Source organism: Aythya fuligula, chromosome 5 (assembly GCF_009819795.1).
Source record: "Aythya fuligula isolate bAytFul2 chromosome 5, bAytFul2.pri, whole genome shotgun sequence".
Lineage (NCBI taxonomy): Eukaryota > Metazoa > Chordata > Aves > Anseriformes > Anatidae > Aythya > Aythya fuligula.
In genome coordinates this window covers 55,145,876-55,160,179 of record NC_045563.1, presented here as the reverse complement: position 1 = coordinate 55,160,179, position 14,304 = coordinate 55,145,876, and the positions used below count along the sequence as shown (strand labels likewise).

Here is a 14,304-nt window from a genome sequence, read left to right as displayed (position 1 = left end):
CAAATACTTCCTGTCAAAAATCACATCTATGCAGAATAAAAATCAGTTCTTCAAAAGTTTTTAATAAACTACAGAGATAAAGGGAAAAAAAATGCTCTCAAGCTGTATGGAAGCTTGCTTAGAAATAATGGTCTTCATAACTTCACGTACATCTGATGCAATGAGAAACTGGGCAATGGAGTATAATGATACATAACAGCAGAAATATCTCAGTTATACTAAACCTACAGCTGTTGCATGCTATTTCATTAATAGAAAACATGCCTGCACAATCTGTGTTTGTAGGTATCTTGTAGTTTGAAAATATAAATCTTATTTAGACAAATGGAGAAAGGTGTTTGTATATACTGACAGAAGTGTGGAGACCAACATTAAGCATGTGGAACTAACTAATTTAGGCTCATTTTTCTTACTCAAATTTATCATAAATGCTAAAGGGACTATGCTCCAAGATGGAACACCAAACGCAGAAAAGGCATTGAGAAACAGCTTCAGCACAGAACTGAATTCAGGTTACCTCCCGAACAGCACATACATTCAATACAAGAGAAACACAAGGCACAAAATGGGAGAATATCATAATAAGAATACCAAAGTCTTTACTCAAAGGACAGCCACTGTCAAAATATCCAGAACAGGCTGCTTGAGAAACTGTTTCTGCAAGGATATCCCTGGAGAGAGGCTCTACCTTGATACAGGACTGGCTGTAAGCATATGCAAACTTGGCAGCTGCCTAGAACTGCTGAAACAAGAGAAAAGCAGCACCACCACGGCACTCCGATGGCTGCTTTGCCCATCACACAGGAAAGCAGGTTGCCTGCTGCAGCTTTGGCTGAAGGTAGCAAGCCCAGGGCCCGGAGGCAGACAGCCCAAGGGTTTTAGCACCCAACTTTCTGTGGCAGCAGGAGCCTGGCACCTCATCCCCAGAGCAGTGGCGTTCAATTTGCCAGTGATGCTGAGAGGGCTTGAACTGACTCTGCAGCCTACAACAGCTTTGGCAGTTGTATTTTCTGGATTATGATTTCTGTAGCTGTGAAAATTGAACCATGGGAACAAGCACGATTATGAGCTTTCCTGGGAAATGCTCTTCTAGTAGCATAGCTAATAAAGGTGTGAGAAGAAATCCTCTTGGTAGCTCTAATCCAGGGGAATAAAACTGAATTAATGCAGGTGCAGCACACAAGAAGGCAGAAAGAGAATGCAAAACATAAGCCAAGAAATACAACATACTTAAATGTTTGCTCCTTGAACAACATATAAGCAGGTTCCTAGACAGCAGTACAAGAAAATGCATGTCCATGTCATGTAGGAAGGTGTAAGGGAGCCGCAACCCAGAACTGCAACAAGCACTACGAATGCAGATGCCAGGCTAGCGCTTAGCCAAGAGGATAAGTAAAAACCGACTTGTAAATCCCACTGCAAAAAAAAATTAAAATGGCCTGTGTATGATATCAGCGACTCAAACTGAAGTCTGATTTCCAAGAGGTTCTTGGAATTTTAAAAACAAAAAAAAGCAACAGAGGGCACAAACAAAAGGAAGGAAGGCGGGACGCTGGCTAGTACAATACCTTCTGACTGCAACAGCTTGAACTTGGTGAGAACCGCAATGTCATCTTTAAAAGGAAAAAACACTTCAGTAAGAACCAAAAGCCTTTTTAAGAACAATCCACTTCTAACATGAATCCATTTAATATATCTCCTCCACCCTTTACAGTAAGGGCCCAATAACCAACCAAGCAGTGAAGAAGGCCTGTGACCTAGGCAGAAAGCACACAGCAGGCTCCTCTTGAAACCTCTGCATCTGCCCTTTTGTCCAGGCCCTTCATTGGGCAACAGAAGCAAGGATGTCAATTCCCCATATCGTCAGCAGGGAGGGCATTAATAGCTTCCCCTAGCCAAGAAAAGGCCTTTAAAACACAATCAAAAAATTGCATCCTCCTATCTAAAGGTGAAGTATAAAGATACATACTGATAAAACCCCAATAAAACCAGCATCTTTAAGGGAACTGCCTTGTTCTTCGACACTCCACGCTCTACTTTATGTAAAAAGATCGAAAGCCATCAGCACACCAAGAGGAATGACATCTGCTAAATACACAGCCCTTCAAAATTTACTCGTACGAATTGTGGTCAGGACCCACATATTTTTTTTTTTTGTTCAAAATTTATCAGAGAACCACGCGATGATTATCAAGATCTATTAAAATAGTTTCAATGTTCACTCAGATTACTGGCCCTTCATGGGCGTGCACGTCATATCTGAAGGAAATGCTGCCTTCCCTATGTTATTTTTGGTCTCCAGCAGCCCTACAATTCCGCGCACAGCTATTTCTAATTCCTTAAACATATGCATCCTGGGAGTTGGACATGGCTGGAAATGAGTGAGCTTCCTATGCCTGTAATTTCGCAGTATTATTAACATATGCTATCCTGAACTATACCCGACCACAAGGGAATCTACTTATAAACTTTCAGTATGCCACCCTGAACAATTATAGACCACGTCTACGTCAATTACAGACCTGCATAATCAACAGTAATCCAAAACAGTTCACAGAAGTCAACGTTCTGAACTGGAGACTGGAGAACAGACCAGAGAATCCAACCATGACTGATTTGGCCTGTTAGGATAACTGTAGTCTGCTCCACACACACAGAAAAGTACTTTTACTAATGCAATCTTATTATTTCCACAAGCATGAAAAAAATGGCTCGGGGTGTAGTGAACGGGTGAGTCATTCTGGAATAGTCCGAGTTTGTCCACAGCGCCTGAATCACTTCCTTTTCTCTACACAGCAAACCCAGCACTTTAGGGAAAATAATTAAAGCCATTTAATTCTGCATTTGAACCTATCGGTTAAACAAAGTAGTTTAATATGATTAGTATTTAGGAATCAAAAAGCTGTCCTTCAAAACTTGTCTGTTCATTCTGTGATGAAGGACAAAAAAGCCTTAATGGTCTGGACACTGACATGCTTACAATTTCTCAAAGGTACCACTGTATCCACAAATTAGGGAAGCAAGCAATCTGTTCAAGTACAACTGCAAGTCTAAGACCAGACAAATGGATGAAAGACTGGATGCTCAACTGACCTAACCTTCTGCGACCGTATGATAGGATGTGGGAAGTTCTCTTTGATTATACTGCTAATATCGATTTTATAAAACTAAAAATTAATGTGACCCCAAGGAAAATAAACAGTTATTTACCCTTACCAAATAGTGAAAGAAAACTTTATTTCTGGATATCCTGAAGATACCATCTTAATAAAGCCCTGCCATTATTCAATATGTCTGCCTGTCTGATGGGACAAGAGGAATCAATTTAAAAACATGATTACATATTGCTAAATCAATACCTTATTTATGGCACCATGTCCTGTGCTCCCACAAGATCGCTGTGGGATTAGTGCTGTAATGGTCGACTAGGACGTACTCTGACTGATTTCTGCTCTCAGGGAGTCTGATTCAGCAATGAATCACTAACAAAAATGCATACTGAAGAATACTGCTCTGAAGTAACATCATCTATTCCACATAAGCTTTATAATGATTATTCTAAGTCTATCTCTCAGAAATTCTATATCTCAGAAAAGCATGGCTTTAAAATAACTTATTAACTAAATTTATGCGTATATTGACCAAATCCACCCTATTGACACGACACAGCCCAGCTGTGCAGTGAAGCAAGACTCGCTGCACCCTGCTCGCCTGGGATCACACGCTGGAGGGGAATCACAGCACGACCCAACTAGACTCCCCAGCTCGATGACTGCGTTGCCTGGGGGAACTGAGGTCCCACCTAGTCTGCTGGCTCCTGAGCAAGTTAAATAAACACTGTTACTTCACCTGGCATCATCCGAAGATTAACAACTGCACTCCTGAGCCAAAGATTCAATCTCAAGGTTATGCTTCAAGTACTTTATGCCCACTCAGGGCTGCTCCTTCAAATTTAAAACTATTCCTTAACAATGAACACGTTCGATTTTCCATAAACCCACGATCATTTACTAGGAACATATTAAAAGAACTTCATGATCCCCTTGGAAGAAAAAAATGTGTTCAATTATAACCTGCTTCATGGCCATATTAATTTACAATATTTGTTTTATTATTAATGAGTGATTGCACAGAACGAGTATTTATCAACACATCGGTAGTAAAATAAAAAACAGCAGCATTTTAAACAGATGAATATATGGAAGAAAAATCTATGCTAACAATAACAATTTGGAAAAGATGCAGTCCTTACCTCTAATCTCTAGTACAGTAAATGTGTATTTTAAATCAGAACATCAGGTTAACTCCTAGCTGCCTTCCTTTTATAAAGACCATAAAACCTTCCCTTTTGCTTAGAAGGGACTGGGTTAAAAAACTAAAAGTTGTGTAAATCAGTTTTAGCAAAAAACCACAAGCATAGTGTTGTAACACAGAACTTGAATGACACTTTCATGTGGTTAGGGCAATAACCACTACTGTATTGCAAGTACTGTCTGTGTAAGTTCATCAAATGTGCTCTGAGCACCCAAGGTAGCATTTATACCTTTTGGGACCCATCATTTTGCAGAATGGCACATGCCGAGTGATTAATGGGTTCAAATGTAATTGAAAGAGAAAGCCCAGACGAGCGATAGTTGGATAAAGTGAGGTGTTTTTACATTGGGTTACATTTAGGTGCATAGAAGTGATGGTGAATAGGATGGCAATTAAACCTTAGAAAAGCAGGGTAGAAAAATGCCAGCCTGCAGAAGTCCTGGCAACTTGAGAGGGACTACAGCCGTGCCTGTTTGCACTTGGACTATTTATATGTCGAGGGCCATTTTTCATTGACTGCAGAAGCGGACAAACAGCTCGAGCAACTGCTGTGCGCATACATGGAAATGCCAGGTGCGTGCCCCTCTCGCTCCAGAGAAGAGGAAGAGAGGGGAACTGCGCTATTGCTTTTCATCACAGCCCAAGAGTGGCAAGCACTTCAAAAGGTGCTATGTACAGACTTGCTTTCCTACTGTTCCCAGAGGCCCCTTTAAAATCTCACGGCATTATTCATTAATGCACTGCTCCGACTTTCACTGAAATCATTGATTTAATAGAGAAGCAACACGATCTCTGATTTCTTCCAGCATTTGCCATGCACTAGAAGCAGCAGGGGGCTCAACACACTGCTTGCTCTATGGATGGGCATTACGTTCCCATCCTTGCACGAGAAATCTTCTGTAGAGACTGTAAGAGAAAAGCAACACGTCAACAGGGAGCTCAAAATGGGGCAATAGTGGGAAACCAGAGTGGGGATTGGATTTGCAAAAGTGAGGAACATGTATGACTTGTATTTACTCAGTCAGTATTTACTAAGCAAGTAAAAAGCACTCCACGGTAAACCAGGCCTTGCTGTCCGCTGGCAGGATTCCTCAGCTGCTTGTGACCTGGACACCTCATTTCAGTGTCTCATTTCACTGGGCAGCTCCCCCATCCCATTTCCCACCAACCAACAAAATGTGCAGGGCAATAGACCAGGGCTGCCGGCACTTAGCTGGCACTTTCTGATGTAAGCACCAGCTAATGAACAGGACCCAAATAAGCCAAGACAACTAACTTGCCAGCAGCCTCAAAACCACATCTGTTTGACATTACTTCTCCACATGGTATATTTCTAGCACACTGTAAATTGGGCAAATATAGGCTCTCTGATTTCCTACCTGATAATTAAGAAAAGCCTTTGGAATAACAAACCCCAGGGCCTTTTCTAATACAGGGTTAGTGCAGAAAATTAAAGGTCTGCATCGTGAGCCCTACCCACATGGCTTGCTGGCATTCTGCTGCCTTGCCAAAGGCCTCAGATTTCATATTTACCCTTGGGAGCCAGCTAAGTAAGGTCACGTGGGATTTCCAGTTAGAAAACTGCACTTCACCTTAAGATACTCTCACTTCCCCAAAAAATGCATTTGGAACTTCATTAGCTCTCCTGGTCATCATCCTGTTTGTTTCACCTCGATCTTCTGATACAGTCAGAACCATCCTCCACAGTTCCCTCCTGATGCAGTGTGAAAAGAGTAATCCCAGCTCACCCTCGGACGTATTCAAACTACATATAAATAGATTCTGAATCCTCTACTGGATTACCACAATGCTGAATTAACTTAGGTACAGAATTAAGCTATTTTCTCAGCCGTTCTGGAGAAATACCCTTAAGCAGATATTTATGTTGCATCCCTCGCCCTGCCCAGATTGGTGAATTCAGAATGGTATTAGGTTACGTTAGCACAGGTAATTACAGATTACCACGCTGCTCAGCACAGCTGCACAGGGCACCCAGTTCTCAGCTCTGGTTCCAAATACCTGCCTTATTCCAGGCCTACAGCAGCAACTTGTCTGCTAGCACACCTCTTCTTGGCACGCATCTGGCTAAAGCAAGGAGCACGTGTTAACAGCCATAGGTCCATACAGGAGGTTCATCATTGAAAAATGTCTGTGTCTACAGTATAATCCAAGTAGCCACGTCCCAGACTGGAGTCAACCCCACCCCTCCAAGAAGTATTAGTCCTCAAAAACAACTCCTGACATGTTATTCATCTTTCTGCAGATTGCTAACACCTCAAAACTCTTTACAGAACTGTAATGGCAAGAAGCACCCCTAGCAATATGACACGAAGATCATTCTTCCCCTTGGTGCATTTATACACGTGCACCCGTGGAAAAACTACCCCCAAACATAACTACTGCTAGTACAGAGGTACTGCTAGATAGCAAAGCACAACCCCTGCAATCATATTGCTCTTCAGTTCCACCTCCAGATAACAATAAAACAACACACAGGAAAGTTCACTGCATTACTACCTTGCCACGTAACATGAAAAGGTGCCAAGAGGTGTTGTGTGCCAGATCATGTTTCCAATACTTTTGGAATATGTTTGTATTAGGTGACCTGTACATCTCCTCCATGTGCATACATGCACAACTCACTAATTAATATACAGACAGTAAGCCAGAACAATTTATTTTGATGATATATCTGCCAACAGTTTTCTGAGCCTAATTTTAAGTGTCCATTTTCAGCAGAACTCTTACATCTTATCTTAGTTTCTTCCTTGAGTCTCAGTAATTATTAATGACTTGCACATAGCTGTTGAGGTGTTTGCCCAATTTAGGACAGCTATCTCATTTCTCTGGAGTACAGACTTCTCTCAAGCACAAACAACAAAACCTTGCATTTCAACTAAGCTCTCTGTTCGTACAGGTGCTGGTAATGCCAGGCAGATTACATTTATCTGTACAATAGGAGTTGGAAAAGCAAACTAACTTTGAATTTTGTTTAATAACTTGAAAAGAACTACCTACAAAAACTTTCCAGCATGCAATATCATACTTAGGTCATAAAATTTCATGGACCAGCAGCAGAGACTAAGTCTCCAGTTGTAGATGTACTTTCATAATTTTGAATTTTAGTCAAATCTAAAGCCTATTTTTTATTATTAAAAAAAGACAGACACAAAGCAAAATCCTATGCATTGGAAACCTGCTTTTCAATGAGTCCTGCAAAGGTGAAGCAGTAACCCTGCTTTATATAAAGGCTAAAAAGCATTGGCCTGAGATGGCAAAACCAGCTCAGTTTTCTCCTCTAGCTGACAGAGTTCAGCTGTATTCCCCAGCTCTCAGAAAAGCGGCCTGAACATCCCACATAATTGCCAGTGGGTTAGGAAGGCAGGCGAGAGCACTTAATGCTCCCTTTGGAGCTACTCCACTTTGCCAGTCAGAAAAAGTTGACAGAAGTGACTTTACTCTCATACGCAGGGTCATGAACTAAAAGAAAAGCGTTTAGGTCTCATTCACCAGTCCAAGAGCAAATCATTCTAACTTGTTTTTTTTGTTTTTCCAGTTGACAATCTCTGGGTAAAATTCCTTTTCAACCCCACTCCTCTACAGTGGTTAAAGTTTTCAGCTTTTAATTAAAAGCAACACAGCAAACTATCTTTTTGCGTGCACTCAGGTATAAGGCAATATTGTGCAAACTATGGGGATCTGTTCCAAAAAGGAAACTTGCCTACCACAAACTGTAGTTTTCTTCTAAAACGAAGTTTACCTTTTGGATATCCAGTACATACTTAAACTGTGCCACTGCAGGGACACATCCCAGGCAGGAAAGAAATTCCACTTCGGAGCTACCCATTGGTTGGTGGGGCTAATGGAGTATTGCCTCACCTGCCTGTTACATTCTGAATTATGCCCAAATTTCTTGGAGCTTTTATTTCATTATCTGCAAATACATTTTCAAACAGTTTTTTGTATTAATACATCTTCCATTTTAGTCCCGTGGGAGCATGATAACCCATCTTTGTTTCTACAAATGGAGTGGAAATTATTACACACATTTCCTCAGTAATTAAAGACAGATGTAGTTTTGAACATAAGCCTATGTTTTGATTCTAAATTACTAGTATAAATCATAACTTCAATTAAATAAGCAATGTGCTCTTAAACAATAGTAACACTTGATCCCAAATAGCAATGCATTACTAGAAGTCAACACTGTCACAAGCACTTTTTGGAAGTCATGCCATCAGCTTCTCCTGGTGTTTCGGTACCTTTCTCAGAGGGAACACAGGCAAGATGACCAACCACCTCAGTGGGCATTACAATTTAGAGCACATTACAATTTAGAACAGTCAGGTAAATCTTAGAAAGATGAGCTATGGCTTCAGTGCACGCCCCTGCTACTGAAGGGAGACATGAATGATCCTTCTGCCTCGCAGAGGACAAGCCTGGTTTGGCCTCCCCACACAGGCTCCACGTTCTTGTAGAACCACACAAGTGAAGGCAGTACAGCTCAAAACACGGCACCGAGCCAAATGCGGGCTTCCAGAACATCTGTGGTCTTGGGGTGTATTCCCCAACACAAATGCAGTAGCATGAGCATCTCATGCAGAAAAAACAATGCTGAACAACAGCATAGACAAAGAAATATTCCTAAGAACAGACTGGTCTTTGATACTTGTATGTGATTGTTCCAAGTTCAATTTGCTTATTTACTTTTTTTTTTGTTTTTATATATTTAGGTAGGTTCCACACAGCTTCAACAAAAAGCAAAATCACGCACTTGAAAGTGGAAGTTATTACCTCATACTGGTGTAATTCAACAGGAAGCCAGAAAACTTCCTTCAAGGTAGAGGATTTGGCATGTGAACTCCAGACACAGATTGCATGCTCAACTTACTGCTGTTGGTAAGTAGCTTTTCATTCCCCTGACTTGTTTTTCAGCATTCAAGTTTAATGAAACGCTGTAGTAAACCAGAACTAAATGCACACGTGCATTACAGATATTAATGTGTCTTTAAGGAAAAGACACAGCACTTTTTTTTTCTTCTGCCTTGTTCCTATTTATGTACACAGACCCTACTGTGTGTGAGTGGACATCAGGCAGCTATGGCTTGAAGCCTCTGTAAGAGACCACCTTCTCCTTCAGAGCACAAAGCATATGTTTAGATCTTTGAGATGTCCCAGTGGTGATATATACATGTTGTTAGCTTTTGTAGGCCATAACTGAAAGAAGACCTCATTTATTCTAAACCAGATTTTTATTTGCACAACCAATTAACAAACTTGTAGAAGTCTACTCTCTTAGCCCGTATGAAATTCTTTTTTCTGTTTTAGGAAAACGTTTGATTAAAAAGCGAATTAAACTGGGACATGATTCTGGATGCACAGTTATGTGCTACTGTAAAGTATAAGCTAATAAGTCATCCTTGTTCACTGAAACCCCTTACATTCAGTGTTTATGACTAAACACAAACCAAAAAAAGCCCCACAGGATGCTCATGGGAAAAATGAGCACTACAGCGTTCAGTTTACATACCAGACTTCCAACATCACTCCCTACACGGTTACCACACATTCTGTAACTCTTTTTCCATCCCAAGCTCTGCCAGCCGAGCAGCCCCCGGTCAGCACCGCAGCCCAGGTCGAGCACTCCTGGGCCGTGACTCTGGCCTTGGTGCAGGGCTGGGAGAGCAGCTGGCAGGCCGGGAGGCTGCCATACCCCGCCTGCCCCAGCTCTGCAGCCAGACTGCCAGCTCGGGAGCCTTCCTCGAGGAAGGCCAAGTCTGGGCTGGGCTGGCACAGCTGGGGCATCACCGCTGCTGCCACCACAACTGGGCGAGTTTCGCACTTATCCATTGCTGCCAGCTGTCTGAAACAGATCAGTCAAGTATTTTGAAACCTGCGAGCATACACTGTTGCTTAAGCTGTTTAAAACAGCATTACGTTTTATTTTTTCCTAAAACAAACGCACAAGAAGGAGAGGAGGCAGCTGCCAAGCCCGTCACGGATCCCAAGGCGGTGGTTCCCTCCTGCAGGGGGCCGCACCTCCGCGGCTGCTGCCACAGCACGGCTCCCACCGACTTCTCCTAGGCCAAAGGGTCGCGGGGTTTATTCGGGGCGTGTGGGTTTTCGGGCTGTTCCTGCATTACCGCACCGCCAGCTCCCAGCCCCAGCCGGGGGGCCCCTCAGCGCCCGGCAGCAGCGGAACGGGGCAGGCGGCTGCGTCCCGCCCGGCCCGACCCAGCCCTGCCCAGCCCGGCGGGCACCTACCGTCAGCAGACGGGGCCATCTCGATGAGGGTCTCGCTCGCCTTCCTGCCCAGGCGGTTCATGGCGCCTACGCCTTCCCCGCGCTCCTCCCGGCCCCTGCTCGCCCGCACCCGGCCGCTTGGCCGCCTCCCGGAGCGCAGCGGGGCGGTGGGGAACGGGGTGAGTCAGGGGGCGGGCGGGCGGCCATGCATGCGCACTGCCCGCGGGGCGGGACGGGGGGGGCGGCCACCGCCCCGGGAAGCCGGGGCTCCATGGCGGGGGCTCCCTGACGGGGAACGGGGGGGTGGTAGCTGAGGGTGTCACCAGCCCAGCGCCTTCCCCTCACGGTTGAAGAGACAGATAGTGACCTGCTGGTTTAGATACAGCGATGGGGCTGTCTTTGTTTCTGGGTCTTTTATCACAACGGATCTTTTATGAGGGAAGTTGAAGGAAGTGCGATAGAGTAGCGTGCACTTCAGGGGGTTCTCTTTTTTCCTCCTTGGGGATAGATGGGCTGGCTCTCCTGGTCCTGCCTCTGCTGGATCAGGCACTAAAGGCTATCCCTGTCAGCCGTCCTGACTGCAGATTCACAGCAATGCTAATAAAGCATTGTTTTGGCTAGCTGCCCTTGGGTCTTCAAAGTCGTAGGTGAGAAACTGACAGAAATAAGAACAAAGCCTGAGGAAGGGAAAACGGGGCATGGAAAGTGGCAGACGAAACTCAAGCCTTTCCTTCTGGGTGTTGGATCAAGAGATAAAAGCAACGCCAGCTTGGTCCGGGTCCCTTGGTCTGGCCCAGCCTGCTTTGGCCTCCCTCAGGGGCTCGGAACCAGGCCTCTCCCCGCGCCCTCAGAGAAGGCTCCGATGGCGGCTGCTGCACGCTGCCCTGGGGCTGCTGTCGTTTTTATGTCCCTAAGAGCCCAGTCTTCTCCTTCCTTCAGTAGTTTGTCCTCCACTGTTTGTCCAGTACACTGTTTTCACATAGTTTTTATTAATTCGCACTCCCTCAAGGCAGATCTTGAGGCCTTTTTACCGATTAACCTTTTTGTTTATTTGGCGTGTATTGACAATGTAACAATTGTATGCAACAAACATACCAGGTTTTGTTACTTGAGCAACTAGCATGCAACATCAGTTTCATGGAGAATTTCTCAATCCTGAAGTTAATCAAGTCAAGCAAGTCCCTCAGTTAAGGTGCTGGGCCTGCACTCCAGTCTACGTCCGGTACTAGGCCTTTATTTTATTGTATGGCATTACTGCTTCAAGAAGTATATTTTTAGTCAGGGGCAAGACCTAAAAACATATCTGGTTGCTTTCCAAAGTCTGAAACATTTAGTTGTTTTTTTAATCTCAAGATGCAGGGTACTGGGAACAAAGCCTACAGAAATGGCCTGCTAAGTGAGAAGCATTTAAACAACTTGTAACAGCATACAATTCACTAGGCCAGAATGTTCAGTTTAAAGGCTGTGTTTTCTAAGCCCTTAATTTTATCAGAACTTTAAATATAGGATAAATGCTTTTATGCCTGTAGAAGATGCAATTAGAGTTCCACCATTTAACAAGAGCCAGAAACAGCAACAATTTCAGTGGCCATGGCTAGGTTTTGCCTTCTAATTGTATGCTTTCTCTTCCCAGCTCCACCCAGCATGTGCATGTGAAGCTGACCATATCTAAAGCTGTGTAAGTACTCCAGAGATGATTTTGCAGATCTCTGTAATTGGTCGGGTACATGGTTTCTTGAAGCACTGAATTTATGTAAATTACACAGCGGTTTATGTCAGAGACAGGACAGAAATCTGCTCTCCCAGGAGGTACAAAAGGCCTTGTGTCCATGGCAGGCACACAGGAGGTACATGCAATACATGAAAGCATTTAGCTTTCTTGGATATTCTGAGTTTAAACAGCCATTGTCTTACTCAGGGGCTTCAGAGTATGCCAAAGTGATCTAGGACCAAACTTCCTACAAAGGCATAGGCCTTTTTCACTCTTACCTTACATTTTCACTGCTGTTCGTATGGCAGTGAGTCAGGTTAACCTGTTAAGCTGATCTTTTTTTTTTTTTTTTTTTTTTTTTCCCTTGTGGGTTTTCAGTTCTGTGACTCATTGCAAGCAACAGGTACTGCTAACACAGAGACAGAAATGGGGCACCACACAGAACTATTTTATTTTCAGTTTCAGAACTATTTTATTCCTTAAATATCAAGACGACCAGGAATGCCATCGTATTTCTGCTTTTGGTGGTCTGGGATTCAAACACTGTTTCTAATACTGTGTATATATAAAACAAAAAATAAAAATAGTAGACTTGAGATGTAGTTAGTATGCATTGCCAGAAATTGCTAGTAGTGATTACGTTTGGGATGTTCAGCAGCAAAATGTAATCTTTAACTATGTGCACTAAAGGAGAGCAGATAATCTGTAGCCTTTTTTTTTTTTCTTACCCCTTATAAAGGCTTTTTCAAAAGCATGAAACTGGTTTAGGAGCCATCATATTTTCTAACTTATTTAAGTGCAGAACATTGGGAGGATTGGAGGGCCAGATTTCAAAGATATCCCTGCTTCCATCATTGTCTTAGATAAGTACCCCATAATCTGTTCAAAAGCACAATTTTCATTCTGAGATCCTAGCTTTTAAAAGTCATGTTAGAGGACTAAATGTTTTGGCACCGAAGTATCTTTGAAACATATGGTCCTAAATCATGTTGAAAATAAAGCTTTTATGTATAGCAGTTAGATGCTTTGAAAAAAAAATGTTCTCTATTATTTACCCACCATGAAGGAATATAATATAAACAATTTTGTTTGTTTGTTTTAACCACTTGGGGATCTATAAGCTGTTAAGATGCCATGTGCTTTCAGGATTCTATATCTGTAAATCATAGAAAGACTGTATATCCCGAGTTGGAAGGGACCCACAAGGATCATCAAGTCCAACTTCTGGTTTCTCACAGGACAACCCCAAAATCAAACCATATGTCTGAGAGCATTGTCCAAACACTTTTTGAACTCCCAACAGGCTTTCTGCAGTGACTACTTCGCCAGGGAGCCTGTTCCAGTGCCTGACCACCCTCCCAGTGAAGAACTTTTCCTAATATCTAACCTGAACGTCCCCTTTCACAGCTTCATGCCATTCCCTCAGTTCTTACCACTGGTTACCAGAGAGAAGAGATCAGCTCCTGCCCCTCTGCTCTCTTTGTGAAGACCAAGCAGGCCTTCCCTTTGCAGAGACCTAGACCTGTAGGCCTAGCTAGGCTTCCTCTCAGTCTCCTCTTTTCTAGGCTGAACAAACCAAGCTGCTCCTCATACATCATACTTTCTAGACCCTTCACCATCTTTGTAGCCCTCCTTTGAACACTCTCCAATATTTTTATATTCTTTTTATACTGTGGTGCCCAAAAGTGCACACAGTACTCAAGATGAGGCTGCACCAGCACTGAGCAGAGAAGGACCATCATTTCCCTCGACCAGCTGGCCATGCTGTGCCTGATGTCCCTCAGGATATAGTCAGCCCTTTTGGCACACTGGTGACTTAGATTCAGCTTGCCATCTACCAGAACCCCCAGATCCCTTTCTGCGGGGCTGCTCTCCAGCTTCTCATCCTCCAGTCTGTACATATATCCACGGCTGCCCCATTCCAGGTACAGAATCTAGTACTTGCTCTTGTCAAACTTCATATTGTTGGTGATTGCCACTTACATATCCCTGTCACAGTCTCAGAAGGTGCAATAACTTTCTGCCACTGAAAATGT

At 43.4% G+C, this 14,304-nt stretch overlaps 1 protein-coding gene across 4 annotated transcripts in view; it reads right to left on the bottom strand.

The window, feature by feature from the left end:
• Positions 1–10,748, bottom strand: part of ANO5 (anoctamin 5) — a 51,178-nt gene extending 40,430 nt beyond the window's left edge. For all 4 annotated transcript variants that reach the window (XM_032187736.1, XM_032187740.1, XM_032187738.1 and 1 more), the window contains exon 1: positions 10,579–10,748. In XM_032187736.1, the coding sequence (XP_032043627.1) occupies positions 10,579–10,639 (61 nt within the window). In that variant the 5' untranslated portion in view covers positions 10,640–10,748. The remainder of the gene's footprint in view (positions 1–10,578) is intronic.
• Positions 10,749–14,304: the final 3,556 nt, after the last annotated feature.